Here is a 16,485-nt window from a genome sequence, read left to right as displayed (position 1 = left end):
AGCAGGAGGAAAAATTGAAAGTAATTGCTTATGGGTCTAGGACTCTAACACCTGCTAAGAAAAACTATCACATGCATTCAGGAAAGCTAGAATTCCTTGCAATGAAATGGGCCATATGTGAAAGGTTCCGAGGATACCTATACTACTGTCCATCCTTTGTAGTGTATACTGACAACAATCCACTAACCTATGTCCTAACTACTGCCAAAATTAATGCAACAGGCCATCGATGGGTTGCAGAACTCGCGAAATCGTCCAGGAAAGAGAAATGCAGATGCAGATGTACTCTCTTGTATGCCACTAGGTCCTGAACAATACATGCAGCAGTGTTCACAAGAAGTTGACCCCAAAGTCATCAATTGCATAACCCAAGCACTTCAAGTGCAACAGAAAGAAGAAACACCTTGGCTGTGTCCAATAACCATCGCGGGTACAACGTCAACAATAGATACCCAGAAGAAGGTAGCTCAAATACCTAAAGAGACCATAAGGACAGCACAAAAGCACAAAAGGAAGACCCAGTGTTCGGTCCAGTGTGGAAGTACAAAAACCAAAACAGGTTCCCATCAAAACAAGAACGACAAGGTGAGCAGCTTGATCTCTTTATACTAATGAAACAGTGGACCAAATTGTACCTTGACGAGGATGGAATTTTGAGACGGAAAACACCCTCAGGTTCTCAACTAGTGTTACCCAAGCTGTATCATTCACTGGTGTTGAGAGAATTGCATAAAGAAATGGGTCACTTAGGAGTGGAAAGAACTGTAAATTTGATCAGAGAAAGGTTCTTTTGGCCGCATATGTGTAACATCCTGAAGTATGTCACTAAACTTCTGTCTCCCTGCTGCATCACGTCAGGTGTATATGCGTATTGTCACCTTGTGTAATCCAACAATGCATTTCCAATATATGTATTTTTAGGCCTGTATTATATATATGCTGTAATTTCAATGTACACCAGCAGGTGGCAGCAGTATGTAGCAGACCATATCCAGTTAGTGTTTCCAGCCTGGAATAGTCCATTCCAGTCTGGTCTCCCCTATGGGAGCAGAAGTGGGATGTTCCCATGCCCTGCCTCATGAGGAGGAGAAGGAAGTTAGTCAGTGTAACCAGCCCCCCTGCTGGGGAAGGCTGTGTTGGTAGGAGCTCCCAGTTATAGGGATCCCAACCTAGGATCCAAGCCTCGGCTGAGGCCCAAGATCCATTTTCCCAGCCTGAGTCATCTACCTCAGCTGGTTGACCAGCAAGCAATCTCCAGAACTAAAGATCTCCAGGAAGAAACCATCATACCCTGCGAGCAGTCCTGTGAGTACAGATCCAAAGACCAAGAGAAACCAAGTACCTCCTCAGCTAGTCAGGCCCAAACTAAGCAGACTACAGACAGAGCAGAAGATAGATACCTGCCAGATCTACTAGGCATATGACCAGAAGCAGAATACATATAGATTCCTGCCACATATTGCCAATACCTGCTGGGACCTAAAGACTATTGCTGTAACTTGTATGGATCAAAGCTGCCATTAAGTAAAGACAAGTTCGACCATATTACTTGTTTGGATCTCATTTACTGCTATCAAAGTTACTCCATTACTCCTACTGACCACACTCAACTTTATTGCAAGTGAGCCAGGATACAGGAGTCCAGCCGTACCAAGGTAGGAGTCACCGTTGACATACACAGAGACACTATTCCCCCTCTGGCATTCCTTACCTGGTACGTGAGCTATAACATCTTAAAGGGCCCTGCTGCAGTACCTGCGCAAGCTGAAATTGGCGTCACGAACTACTACACATTTAACCTGACCCACTGCATAGCTGACCCACTGTAGCACAGCCCGGCTCATTGCATTAAAGTGGCGTCACGAACAGGATCGGATTGAATTGTGTGTCCATCCCTGATGACAGAACCGTATCCAATTGTGTGTTGAAACGTACCGGATCCCATGTTTCACAATACTGCAAGTGTTGCCGCTTGTGCAAAGACCCTGAAAAGTGACTGTATTGCTGTGCCAGAAAGCACTAGACGTGCGCTCCAGCATTCAAAGAGTTAATTCGACATTGTGAAATTTGCCATATTCGTTAAAATGGCGCTTCATCTTCATGCCCAGAAACAAAGAGAGAAAGTAACTCCCCCTCAAGAGCGCGAAGATAACGAATACGCCCCTTTGGAAGCGGGAAAAATAGAGACTGCCTCCATGAACTTGCCGTTGGGACCCGAGGTGATAAAGACTCCACCCTCTGCGCCCCTCCCTTAGTTCAAGCAGTCTGTGCGTTCAGGAAAACAGCAAACATGGCCTACCCGCGTCCTAGGTTGAACGAGATGACCATCGGCGGAGAACCCGTTTTTTCGGAACATCCGCTGGAGATCCAGGTCTCCCAGCTACAGCAAAGACACGGTCCCTCAACCTTTGGTACCGGCCCGGAGGCAGTGGATCCCTCCGTGTCCAAAGACCCAGCATCACCTATCCTGGCCAGCATCCCAGAGGAGACGGAGAAGGCTGCCGCTGATGCCCCGACCGATGATGTGGAAAGCCACGACTTGATTAAGTTCCCGGAGATGGTGTTCCAGATGGAGATGACATCCCTCGATGACCTACAGGAGGCTCCGGAACCGGCCGCCGCAACAGGTAGGAGCTGCCCCGCTCCCTGAGGCCCAGGCCCGGTCCGAGTCTAATCCTACCCTGCGTCCAGAGATCCCAGCCCCCGCTGCCAGGCCCAGACCTGCACAGCGTCCAGCGACCCCTTCCAACGTCACCAGGCCTCAGCCTGCCCCGCTGTCAATACCTACTGGTGCGGCGGAGGCTGTGGTGATTCCACTCCGCCGCCCAGCTACGAAAAGTTGCGGAGCCTGAATCCCGATGTCCCACATGAAATCACTGCTTTCGCCCTGACCGCATGGGAATACAAGTCAGCGGTCGAGGAGGGGGTGAAGCAGGTTATTGATGATCCCCAGCCAGGAGACCCCAAGTTAGCCAGGAGAACCGGAACCGTGCTATGGTTCTCAGTAGAACGAGGGGTTGGGTTCGTGCAGGACAACTACTCCTGCACTGAAGTCTTTGTGGGCCGGCGTTCCGTCAAGAGACATTACTTGCCCCAGGCCCGGCACAACCTTTATGTGGGGGACCAAATCGAATACACCCCGATGCTGTCCATGCAAGGACTCTTTGCGGCGGGTGTCACCCTACTTGACAAGCCGCTTACCCCTGCCATTACCCCAGAGACCTGGCAGGAGGATCCAGGCTCTGCGGGCAGGATCAGATGCCTTCAAGAAGCCCCGGATGGCCGTCTACAGTTTAAAGAGAAGTCACAGCCTGTACCCGCCTCGCTAATACCGGACCTGTCACCACCACCAACCTTGAGGGTAGGGCAGATAAATAACTCTGTCCTGACCTTTAACCCTAAGGTCCAGCCTTGCATCATGCCACCATACGTGCTACCCTGGAAGCAGCCCCAACAATCTGCTCCAGGCCTTCCTGAACCCCTGCAGCCAGAAGTGCTCCAACCTCCTGTACCGGCTGTGGATTCCGGATTACAGCGGGTCACCGCAGCATTTACTAGGCTGTCAGCACAGCCAATCCCTACAGCCACCGGTAGAGGGCAGTGGCGCACCACAACCAACGCCACCCTCAGCTATCATCAGCGGCAGGAGCAACCTCTGATGAGGTTCAGCAGCTCTAGCAGTGATGAGGAGCTGGACACCTACCTGTAAGGTGTCCCCAACAGTAGAAAAATCCATCAGTGACATTGTTTGGGAGCCACGCCATGGACTGATCTCCTGACGGGTGAGGACCTGTTTGGCCTTTGTGTGTTTTAACCTTTTGTTTCAGGTTGCCAGTGTTTGTCCTCATCCAGATGGTCATGTCAGTAAGGACTCCCCCCATCAGCACTTAACCCCTTCACTTCCAGGTTACTTGATAGCCTGTTGCTGCTATTAAATATTTTAACCCTTTGGATTACAATTAACTTTTGCCCTGTGGATTGCAATGAACTTTTATCAGTTTCCAGAGGATTCTAACACTTCAAGCACTTCCAGGAATGAGGACTCAAGTTATTGTTGAGCCTATCCTTGCACTAATAAATTGCACTACTTTTTATAAAACTGTTTTATAGCAACATAAAAGCTTGCATCCAATTCCATGCTATTTGATAATTTTTGCACTAGTAACTAGTTTACTGTTATGTAACGTTCAAGATGACCTGCCCGTTGTGTGTATTATCCTTCCAGGTGCCGCAATGTGAATTTATGCACTGTTTACCATGATTGCACCATTGCACTTAACAAAAATGTAGCAACTTATTTAAAGTGTGCCTTTTTACAGCTCTTGTTCTCTCCCCCTTTATACGGACTGTCTTCATACGGACGCTGAATACTAATGGCCTATGGTGCATACAACTGCACCATAGGTACCCAGGGTAGGACCAAGTGGTAAGTCCTGGCAGATCCAGTAACTTCACAGGTACCCCTGCTGCTTCGGGAATCATTAGAAGCCCTAGGCTGCTCCTTCCCGCTTGTTAAATGTTCCGGATTGTTCCCATCCGGAGGTGTCTCATTTTCAGGAGCGCACAGGATTAAAGGCCCTCCTCCTGTGACTTGCCAGAAGATACGGAGACGATAAATACCTCCCCTTCTGAGCCTTTTTGCCTAAGGTAAGGCGCCTCAAACCTTAGAGCCATATTTAGCTTCCTCTTAGTCATCATAGTGATCGTGCTACAAGCCAAATTTCTTCAGGCTATGGTGCAGGGAAGGGAATACAGGATAAAGCCACCCTTCTATTTGCGGGCATTCCATTACATAATGGTGGGATTACGGAGTAAAGACACCCCCATGCTTTCTTTGATATTGGTGGACGATATACAAAGTCAGTCAGTAAAGGTTTTGCTTTGTGCAGTATTTAGGTTACCTGGTTATACCAAGAGAAGGAAACTGTGTGTTGGACACCTTACTCTAGCGGGCAGGAACCTCGAGGAAACCGTTAAATGTTTTGTCTATGTATGTTTTTTTATGTATATTCACGCAGCACTTTGTATTTTATTGGGTACCCAGAGCTGATTTCCTCACCCGCCTAATGTACGCCGAGGACGGCTTCACTTAAAGTAAAGGGGTATGTAACATCCTGAAGTATGTCACTAAACTTCTGTCTCCCTGCTACACCACGTCAGGTGTATATGCGTATTGTCACCTTGTGTAATCCAACAATGCATTTCCAATATATGTATTTTTAGGCCTGTATTATATATATGCTGTAATTTCAATGTACACCAGTGTCACGACCGCTATCCCAGCAGCAGTCGTGTCGCACCAGACGGAGGGGAAGGGGGACCCTTATCTATGGATGGGAAATAGAATGGCCACCCCTGACTAACCCTAAGCTGGCACCTGTCTGCCCTGATACCCTAGACGGGGTGTGAACCCGTGCGGCGAGCAGGATGCCTAAACCCTCAGTCACCCTAACAAGACTAGACTGGGGAAAGGCCGATGGGAGCACTAGTCACCATCACTCACGTCTAGGAGAACAACAGGGGAAGACAGCAACAAACAAACAATCTATAGCAGAGATAGACTTATCCAGTCACGAGCAGAGAAGGCGATCCCAAACACGACAGTCCACGCCGGACAAGAGCTCCACAGCAACACCGTCAAACGATCTCCTTCAAAGGTCAGTATAGCACTGGAAGTAAGGACTATATCTGGCAATGACTGCAAGTGAAACTGAAACTAATATAGTAGCTGCGAGTGGCAGACAGGACTCACCTGAGAAGGATGCCTACAAACTCCCAGTCAGGACAAAAAGGTTCACAAGGCAAAACCCAGATGACATACCCTGAACCACGGAGCAAACTCACAAGCTATCGCGAGTAGCAAGTCGCTCCGACCTTCTCCTCCCAGACCTGTCTGGATCAGTCACAGTCGTGACAGTACCCCGCTTTCTACGAGGGGCCCCCGGACCCTCAAGACCAGGCCTCTCCGGATGGGAGCTATGAAAAGCCCGAATGAGTCTGTCCGCTTTTATCTCTGATGCTGGAACCCACATTCTCTCTTCGGAACCATAACCTCTCCAGTGCACCAGGTACTGAAGAGAGCGGCAAACATATCGTGAATCAACAATCTTTTCTACCTGAAACTCAAGACTGCCATCAACAACCACCGGTGGAGGCGGTAGTGGCAATGGTTCAGGAGGTTCTACATATCTCTTAAGCAGAGATCTGTGGAAGACATTATGGATCCTTAGAGTCTGAGGTAGCTCCAGACGAAAAGCCACCGGGTTAATGATCTTAATTACCCTATAAGGACCAATAAATCTCGGACCTAATTTCCACGAGGGAACCTTCAACTTGATATTTCTGGTAGACAACCATACCAAGTCATTCACCCCAAGGTCCGAACCTTCAGAGCGCTTCCTATCAGCCGCAGGTTTGTATCTACCACCAATTCTCTTCAAACTTTCTTGCACACTCTGCCACACTGAAGAAAGTGAAGACGCAAATCGTTCCTCCTCGGGAATCCCAGACGGCCCCCCCTCACTAAACGTACAAAACTGAGGATGGAAACCATACGCACCAAAAAATGGTGACTTATCGGTGGACTCTTGACGGCGATTATTAATGGCAAACTCGGCTAACGGTAAATAAGATGACCATTCCTCCTGATTTTCGGAAACAAAGCATCTCAAATATGTCTCTAGGTTTTGATTGGTACGTTCAGGCTGACCGTTGGACTGTGGATGGAAAGATGAAGAAAACGACAGATGAACCCCTAAACGAGAAAAAAAGCTTTCCAAAATTTAGAAACAAATTGGGTACCACGATCCGAAACAATATCGGAAGGGACCCCGTGAAGCTTCACGATGTGGTCAATAAAAACCTGAGCCAGTGTGTTAGCATTAGGCAATGCGGCAAGAGCAATAAAGTGCACCATTTTACTGAATCTGTCAACAACTACAAGAATAACAGTCTTCCCCGCTGATACTGGTAGATCCGTAATAAAATCCATTGATAGGTGCGTCCAAGGCCTGTTGGGGATGGCCAGAGGTAAAAGACGCCCTGCCGGACGAGTATGATCTACCTTAGAACGAGCACAGGTAGCACATGCAGACACAAAATTCAACACCTCCTGGCGCCACTTAGGCCACCAGAACCGAAGAGACACTAACTCAGAGGTTGCCCTACTACCTGGGTGTCCTGCCAGTGTGGAGTTATGGTGTTCTTTTAGTATCTCCAGGCGTAAATTTTCTGGCACAAACAGTTTACCCGAGGGGCAGGAGGCCAGGGCGTCCCCCTGAGCTTCCAACACCCTCCCCTCCAAACCTGAGTGTAATGCAGAGACCACCACCCCCTTTTGCAAAATGGGCTCTGGTACATCAACATCACCCCCTCCAGGAAAACTTCGGGACAATGCATCCGCCTTAGTATTTTTTGCCCCCGGGCGATAGGTTATTACAAAATTAAACCTAGTAAAAAATAACGACCACTGAGCCTGTCTAGGGGTGAGACGTTTAGCAGACTCCAGATATAATAAGTTTTTGTGATCAGTAATCACCGTGACGGGATGAACCGCTCCCTCCAAAAAATGACGCCACTCCTCAAAGGCCAACTTAATAGCCAAAAGTTCCCTGTTGCCAATATCATAGTTCCTTTCTGCAGTAGATAATTTCTTCGAAAAGAAAGCACACGGACGCCATTCACCAGGGGACGGGCCCTGAGATTGTACCGCTCCCACCCCCACCTCTGATGCGTCAACCTCTACAATAAAAGGAAGTGAGACATCTGGCTGTACGAGAATAGGGGCCGAGATGAATCTCTCCTTCAGAGATGTAAAGGCAGTTTTGGCTGCATGTGACCATTTGGAAAAATCGGATCCCTTTCGGGTCATGTCCGTCAGTGGTTTGACCACCAAGGAATAGTTCTTTATAAACTTTCTATAAAAATTGGCAAACCCCAGGAAGCGTTGCAATGCCTTCAGGTTCTCAGGCAGATCCCAGTCCATAATCGCCCGGACTTTCTCTGGATCCATGCGGAAACCTGAATCTGACAGAAAGGCAGGTAAAGATGTTACAGAGAGTGTAGAGCACCTACTACTCAAGCAGTTGTCCTTACAATGTTCACTCCACTCCACAATCTCCCCGGCCTGCCAATCCACCACTGGATTGTGAGTCACCAGCCAGGGAAGCCCCAATACCATAGGAGCTGGAAGACCGTCCAGGACATAACAAGAGATATGCTCTTTATGGAGGTCCCCTACCTGCAGATGGATATTATGGATGATCTGAGTTAACTCTCTCTGATTAAGAGGGGAGGAGTCGATGGCAAAAACAGGAATAGCTCTGCGTACCGGTTCCGGAGTAAAACCCAGAGCCTGAGCAAACCGTGAATCTACCAAGTTGACCCCCGCCCCACTGTCCAAAAAGACGGAACAGATCTCAGTCTTATTGCCCGCCTCAACGGTAGCGGACAACAAAAACTGAGACATGCGTATGGAGGAAACAAATACGCCCAGACTGTTATCCTCCGCACAATCTGGGGACTCTAGTTTTCCGGCGGCTCCTTTATTTGTGGTCTCTTGGGTTCTGAGGGACAAACCTTTACAAAATGACCCCTCCCCCCACAACGAAAATAAACCTCTGACCTACGGCGGAACTTAGGAGGATTCACCCGTCTAGTGGCTCCCGCTATTTGCATTGGTTCGACTGGATCATAACAAACCGATCCCTGCCCTATAGAGGCCTCCGTAAAATTTAATAGTCTCTCCCTGAGTCGTCTGTCGATTCTTATGGACAGAGACATAGCAGCCTCAAGAGACCCAGGGACCTCGTATACCGCCAGCGCGTCTTTTAATTTTTCAGACAACCCCTGGCAGAACTGACTCCTAAGGGCCGAGTCGTTCCATAATGTATCAGTAGCCCACCTACGGAATTCGGAACAATATAGTTCAGCAGACCGGTTCTCTTGCCGAAGTCTACGTAGTTTAGACTCAGCCAGTGAGACCCTGTCCGGGTCATCATATACAAGACCCAGGGCTTCAAAAAACTCCTCCACTGATCGTAAGGCCGGAGAGTCTGATGGTAGGGAGAAAGCCCAAGCCTTGCAGGAGAGAAATTACAATGCCCACCCGTTGTTCCTCACCGCCGGAGGATCTAGGGCGTAACCTGAAGAACAATTTGCAAGCTTCTCTGAAGGTTCCAAATTGGTCTCTCCCTCCTGAGAACCTATCAGGTAAAGCCAATTTTGGCTCAGGAGTACCTTGGTTTCCCGTAGCAACGGTGGAACCCAAGGATTGCTGCTGCTGCTGCAGCACTGTTGCTTTTAATCCTGCCACTTCAAAGGATAACCCCTGTAATTGTTTCGCCAAAACCGTAACCGGATCCATAGTGGAACAGAAAAAATACAAAGCAAAAACAGCAAACAAAGAGAAAAAAAAAAGAAAAGAAATGTCACTTTTTTTTTTTAAGAGGCCAGATATACTATCACGACCGCTATCCCAGCAGCAGTTGTGTCGCACCAGACGGAGGGGAAGGGGGACCCTTATCTATGGATGGGAAATAGAATGGCCACCCCTGACTAACCCTAAGCTGGCACCTGTCTGCCCTGATACCCCAGACGGAGATAACCCTCAGTCACCCTAACAAGACTAGACTGGGGAAAGGCCGAAGGGAGCACTAGTCACCATCACTCACGTCTAGGAGAACAACAGGGGAAGACAGCAACAAACAAACAATCTATAGCAGAGATAGACTTATCCAGTCATGAGCAGAGAAGGCGATCCCAAACACGACAGTCCACGCCGGACAAGAGCTCCACAGCAACACCGTCAAACGATCTCCTTCAAAGGTCAGTATAGCACTGGAAGTTAGGACTATATCTGGCAATGACTGCAAGTGAAACTGAAACTAATATAGTAGCTGGGAGTGGCAGACAGGACTCACCTGAGAAGGATGCCTACAAACTCCCAGTCAGGACAAAAAGGTTCACAAGGCAAAACCCAGATGACATACCCTGAACCACGGAGCATACTCACAAGCTATCGCGAGTAGCGAGTCGCTGCGACCTTCTCCTCCCAGACCTGTCTGGATCAGTCACAGTCGTGACAACCAGCAGGTGGCAGCAGTATGTAGCAGACCATATCTAGTTAGTGTTTCCAGCCTGGAATAGTCCATTCCCGTCTGGTCTCCCCTATGGGGGCAGAAGTGGGATGTTCCCATGCCCTGCCTCATGAGGAGAAGAAGGAAGTTAGTCAGTGTAACTAGCCCCCCTGCTGGGGAAGGCTGTGTTGGTAGGAGCTCCCAGTTATAAGGATCCCAACCTAGGATCCAAGCCTCGGCTGAGGCCCAAGATCCATCTTCCCAGCCTGAGTCATCTACCTCAGCTGGTTGACCAGCAAGCAGCAATCTCCAGAACTAAAGATCTCCAGGAAGAAACCATCATACCCTGCGAGCAGTCCTGTGAGTACAGATCAAAAGACCAAGAGAAACCAAGTACCTCCTCAGCTAGTCAGGCCCAAACTAAGCAGACTACAGACAGAGCAGAAGATAGATACCTGCCAGATCTACTAGGCATATGACCAGAAGCAGAATACATATAGATTCCTGTCACATATTGCCAATACCTGCTGGGACCTAAAGACTATTGCTGTAACTTGTATGGATCAAAGCTGCCATTAAGTAAAGACGAGTTGGACCATATTACTTGTTTGGATCTCATTTACTGCTATCAAAGTTACTCCATTACTCCTACTGACCACACTCAATTTTATTGCAAGTGAGCCAGGATACAGGAGTCCAGCTGTACCAAGGTAGGAGACACCGTTGACATACACAGAGACACTATTCCCACTCTGGCATTCCTCACCTGGTATGTGAGCTATAACATCTTAAAGGGCCCTGCTACAGTACCTGCGCAAGCTGCAATTGGCGTCACAAACTACTACACATTTAACCTGACCCACTGCATAGCTGACCCACTGTACCACAGCCCGGCTCATTGCATATGCAGAGAGACGCTGAGCAATACATTAACCATCAGTGTACCTGCCTGAAAGATAGACGCCCTAATAAGCCTACCAGAGCCCCAATATTGTCACCACTTATCCCTTTGAGATGGTCTCCATCGATTTCCTCCATCTGGAAATATGCAAAGTTATGAGTACATACTAGTAGTAATAGACCACTTCACCAGGTTTGCTCAGGCCTATGCAACCAAAAACAAGTCAGCAAAGATAAGATGTTCAATGATTTTGTCTTGAAATTCGGATTTCCTACCAGAATTCACCATGACATGGGAAAAGAATTTGAAAATCAGTTATTCTTGGCATTAGGGAAACATTGCCACATTCAGAATTCTCATACAACTCCGTATCATCCGGAAGGAAACGGCCAATGCGAAAGATTCAACCGAACTCTGTTGTCTATGCTTCGGACCCTGTCACCAGATTCCAAGAAAGACTGAAAGAACTCACTTGCCCAGGTAATACATGCATACAACTGCACCAAAAGTGAAGCGACGGGGTACTCTCCATTTTTCCTACTGTTCGGGAGATCTCCAAGACTACCAATAGACAGTTTGTTTGACAGCCCAGTAACAGAAAAATATAAGAATCACTCTGAGTATGTAAAAACATGGACAGAGAGGATGACTGAAGCCTATCAGGTTGCTTCAAAGGTAGCTACCCAAGCTGCACAAAGAGGGAAAGAGCACTGTGACACAAAAATTCATGGAGTAGAACTTTCACCTGGCAGTAGAGTCCTTGTAAGAAACCTTTCTGAAAGAGGAGGACCAGGACAACTGAGATCGTTATGGGAAGACACTGTACATGTTGTCCTGAGGAAAAAGTCTGAAGATAGCCCAGTGTATGAAGTCAAGCCAGAAACTGGAAAGGGCCGAACAAGAATCCTGCACCGTAATTTGTTATTGCCTTGTGATTACTTACCAAGGTCAGCAGATACCTAACAGACCAAGCACTAAAAGACGAGACCAAGTTTCAAAGACTTATCAACCAGCGACACAGATATCTGAAGAAATATCAGAAGAGGAATCAGATCTTGAACAAGAGCAATGGAGATCCTTCGTCCCTGTAACTCAGAGAAATCACACAAGGGAAGATATAGAACTGAATCCTGAAGCAGCAGAGTTCCATCCTTGCCAGTTGGAAACAAATGAGGGAAGTACAGAGGAAGCTACAATGGAAACTGCAGAGAATGAGCCGGTGATTCCGCCTGAACATATTATATGTCCAGTAGGAGACACAGAAGAAGAAAGCGCTTCACCAGAAAACCCAACAGAGACAGTTGACAGCGATGAAGGCGAGTTCGAGGATGCTTCAGATGCCTTAACGCTACGCCGGATACAACCCAGCAGAACCAGGAGACAGCCAAAAGTCCTGACTTATGACACTTTGGGTCAACCCAGTAGTGTTGCCAGGAATGCAGCAGTAAAGGTTATAGACTGTGTTTATACCCCACAAGTTTACCCTAACTGGTATCTAAGCCCAGACCTTTTTGCTGAGGACTCTAAAAATTGGTAACCGTATCTTCAATGCACTCTTACTGCAGACACTCCAAGTAGAATAACCTTCAAACAATGAAAACTAGGTAAAGAGAAAAGAAAAAAAAAAGGACAAAAGTAATAAGGTGTCCCCTAGTTTTATATAAATTCTTATCTTCACAATAACATGTACAAATCGGTGTTAAAGGGGTTTGTACTAGTTAGCTAAAGGCAAAAATATCCCCCAGGCTTCATAGCGCTGTGGGCGTGTGGGAAACTGTGACATAACTGGGAGTAGATGTTGCAAGGAGGACAGTTCCTCAAGTAAATCTGTTACTATTTAACCTTGGCTCCCCATGATTGTGGAAGATGAGCAAGAGAATTATGATTCTCATACTAAAGTCTGCATATGTCAAGGACGACATAAAATTTTGTGGGGGAGAGTGTAAGAGATGTCAAAAATAGGCACCCCATAAGAATAAACTAATATCTATATAATTTCTAGCTTCAACAATCCACAAGTATGACTGTATTATATTAAATTCATGACATTGCTATTAACCACCAGTAGATGGCAGCATAGCGAAAGCTTGAATAGCAGAGCTACAAACAGCAAAGGGGAACTGAATAACGCAGATCTTGGTTTATGGGAGGACCGGATTTACTGCTACATTTCCTGTATCCCCATATACTGAAGTCATGTGTTTGTTTATTCCAGGTAAGGGAACTCAAATTCAGAGCCATAAATAGGCTAAAATGATGTAAAACACATTCCTATAATCAGCTAAGGCTGCTGTGATGCAGTGTGAGTATATAAAATATATACACAAGTGCTAGTGAAGTACAATGAGGTTTCACATGGTACTAATATGTAGTGACTATGATTACTATAGAAGCTGATGTCACTCTATGATATTATACTGCACTATTGGTTTACTGTGATGCAGATTAAATAATCCGAGAGCAACTCTCATGTTAATGGTTTAATATCTCTTATAGGAAAGTTATACCTGTTATTGAGAATGTATTATTGAATATAGAGATGTGTATTAATATGGGAGGACAGGATTTACTGCTACATTTCCTGTATCCCCATACTGAAGTCATGTGTTTGTTCATTCCAGAACATGCTCAATAAAATCACTTCTGTCTTCACCCAGCTCGCTCCCTTCGCACATTGGAATTATTGACCATACTTTCAGCATATGTGCAACACATGCGCCAGAATCTGTGCCAGAAATATGCAAAAAAGTGGCGTATATCTGGACATAAAGGACCCTCTTTATGCTTATACTGCAGGTGCTGAGCAGACTACACTTCAAATAACGTTAATAAACGACCCCCTATATTCTGTGGCTGTGAACACAGAACAACTTATTAAGGATCATATATAGTAACTGAATTTCATACAAGAACCAGAGTAGAGTCTCAGAAAAAAAATGGAGGCACACAAGTACAGTACCCCAGAAAAGAGTACTTGCAAATTGTTTTTGTTGCATAACGCCATTTAATGTTATTTAATCTGTTCATGCCTTGTGATGTACCAGCATATCTCTGTATGGATCAGTCAGGGTTAATAATAATGATTCTACCCCTGCAGGAAGTTAGTAGAGGGACTTAGTTCTGCACCTAGCTCAGTTATAGGGTGCTAGCTGAGGAAGTGAGTACTCACTCCTCAAAGCACTGAACTCCAGAGAACCACTCTGAGAGATCCACAGAGAGAAAGCCATCTCTACTCTACAGTGCTCCAGGAAGAAAGAGAAAAGAAAGAACTCCAAGGTCCAGAATCTGCATATCCGAGCACTGGAGTCAGTCATTAAGATATTTGCTGTATAAGGCTGATAGAGACTTTACTGCAGTGATATAGACATTGCTAATACACCTTTCACACTTGGACACGGTCTGGCCCACCATATCTTAATCCTGTACCCCTCAGCTGGAAATTACAGCCACCATTGCAAGAATAATATTCCCAGCCCTATATTCTGTACAAAGAGACTTTGGAGAGATAGAGGGAAGGAGTACTATAATCCCCTTGCTGGCCTATATCTATACATTGCTATCTGGGAAGATTTACACTGTCAAATGTTTGGAGCTTTATTTTGATACTGTTGGAAGTACTACAACTCCCTTTCTTCACTTCAGTAAAGAGCGACTTGTTCATTTTCTACAACTGGTCAGGTGACTGACTCCAGCAACATTCACCGGCTGCAGCACCTACATCACCTGCCTTGGATCTGTACAACACTCATAACACCAAGGGCACCCCAACTATCATCAGGCAGGAACCCCAACATCAGGGGGTGCCCCGAGGGAAGAAAGAATGCACACTTCACACTATCACTACCCCAACCCTAGGGAGCATTGGTGTGAGGTTTGCCACTATGAATAATTATTGCAGCCTGAAGCACTACCACTCCCATCCTCTGACCCTGCTTCTCTGAGGCTTGCAGCACATGCAAAAGAAATACAACAAGTAGAAGCCACTGACATTTTTTGTTACAAATTAATGTCTGTCCATTATAAAATGCAAGCAAAAAAATATATAATTAGGACAATAAAGGCATGCTGGATGTTTTATCTGATTGAATGAAGAAGTCTACTCAGGATTCCCATTTCAGTGCTGGATATTGTTTTCCACATTTCTTACTGCAAATAAATTAGGATAGGAAGGCCTCATGCACACGACCGCTGTGTGTTTTGCGGTCTGCAAATTGAAGATCCGCAAAACACGGATGGAGCCCGTGTGCGTTCCGCAATTTGCAGACAGCCATTGATATAACTGCCTATTCTTGTCCGCAAAACGTACAAGAATAGGACAGGTTATATTTTTTTGGCGGACCACGGAACAGAGCAACGGATGCGAACAGCACACGGAGTGCTGTCCGCATCTTTTGCGGCCCCATTGAAGTGAATGGGTCCGCACCCAAGCCGCAAAAACTGCGTCTCGGATGCGGACCAAAACAACGGTCGTGTGCATTAGGCCTTATACTAATATGTGAATCCCAATATTCATGACCATTATGACTTTATGTTGCACTTAGAACTATACATATGTTCAAACATTTAAATAATATGATAATGCTAATCCGCTCCTTCATACACATAATATAATGCATACCTATTTCAGCAAAGCTGATGACTTCATGGGTTTGACCAATATCCAGTTCCTTTTCCCCTCTACCATTCTTTATTGGCAAGTCTGCCAAATAGTCCTCATCCAACACAATGTTTAATCGTAGCAACGCTTGTGCCAGATTCTCTCTGGATACTGCCTGTGAAATGTTTGGCCGCTGGCGTAAGTGAAGTTTGTTCAGAATGTCCTGTTTGGCCACTTCCATAAGTATTTCTTTCTCAGCTTCAATCTCAATAGGTTGGTTGAAAACGCTGCAAGATGAGCAGGAAAATGATGCTAGTGATACCAGCATAATAACCAGCAACAGGGGTAAACCAGCATGGACTGTCATGATGTTATCTGCAGAGAAGACACAGAACATAATGATCAACTAAAAGCACAGTCCCTGTTTTTCTAAGCACAACAAAATAAACTATTTAAAAGTAAAAGGAACGTAATCATCTGTTCTGCAGTTCATAATTGGGTAAAGGTAAATGCTATAAAGAAAAAATCTGGTTACAAGTATTCCTAGCTTGGAGACCTGGAGTTCGTGATTGCTTCGTTCTGCTTTCTGCTCCGACTCTGGTGTCCTTTGAAACTGGGAGGAAACTAAATCCAAAAGTGCAAAGTTTTCTATTATTTTAGCTTTGTTTTTTTAAACAAAAAAATAAATAGCTGTAGGAGTACAGCAAACAAGCACAACGTGCTGACCTCTGAAGGGCTAGCAGAGCACTGTTAACCCTCTCTGAACTTTTATCTGTTCTTTGGGTAACATTTTTTATAGTAGAATCCTATAAGAAATACAAAACAAAATAAGACTATCAATAACCAGACTCATAATATTCACAATGTTCTTGTTGATCTTTAGTTTTTTAAGTAGCTAAAGCTATGAGATT

The 16,485-nt window shown here is 46.0% G+C and overlaps 1 protein-coding gene across 2 annotated transcripts in view; it reads right to left on the bottom strand.

Annotated features, from left to right (window-relative positions):
* Positions 1-16,193, bottom strand: part of LOC120996055 (inhibin beta C chain-like) — a 66,598-nt gene extending 50,405 nt beyond the window's left edge. Inside the window, exons 1-2 of one of the 2 annotated variants that reach the window (XM_040425725.1) lie at positions 16,131-16,193; positions 15,596-15,949 (exon numbers count right to left, since the gene is read on the bottom strand). In XM_040425725.1, the coding sequence (XP_040281659.1) occupies positions 15,596-15,941 (346 nt within the window). In that variant the 5' untranslated portion in view covers positions 15,942-15,949; positions 16,131-16,193. Of the gene's footprint in view, positions 1-15,595; positions 15,950-16,109 lie in introns of both variants that reach the window. The other variant, XM_040425726.1, reaches the window with a different exon arrangement.
* Positions 16,194-16,485: the final 292 nt, after the last annotated feature.

The sequence above is a fragment of the Bufo bufo genome, chromosome 3, assembly GCF_905171765.1.
Source record: "Bufo bufo chromosome 3, aBufBuf1.1, whole genome shotgun sequence".
NCBI lineage: Eukaryota > Metazoa > Chordata > Amphibia > Anura > Bufonidae > Bufo > Bufo bufo.
The sequence above is the reverse complement of the archived record's forward strand: the minus strand, read 5'-3'. Positions and strand labels throughout refer to the sequence as shown.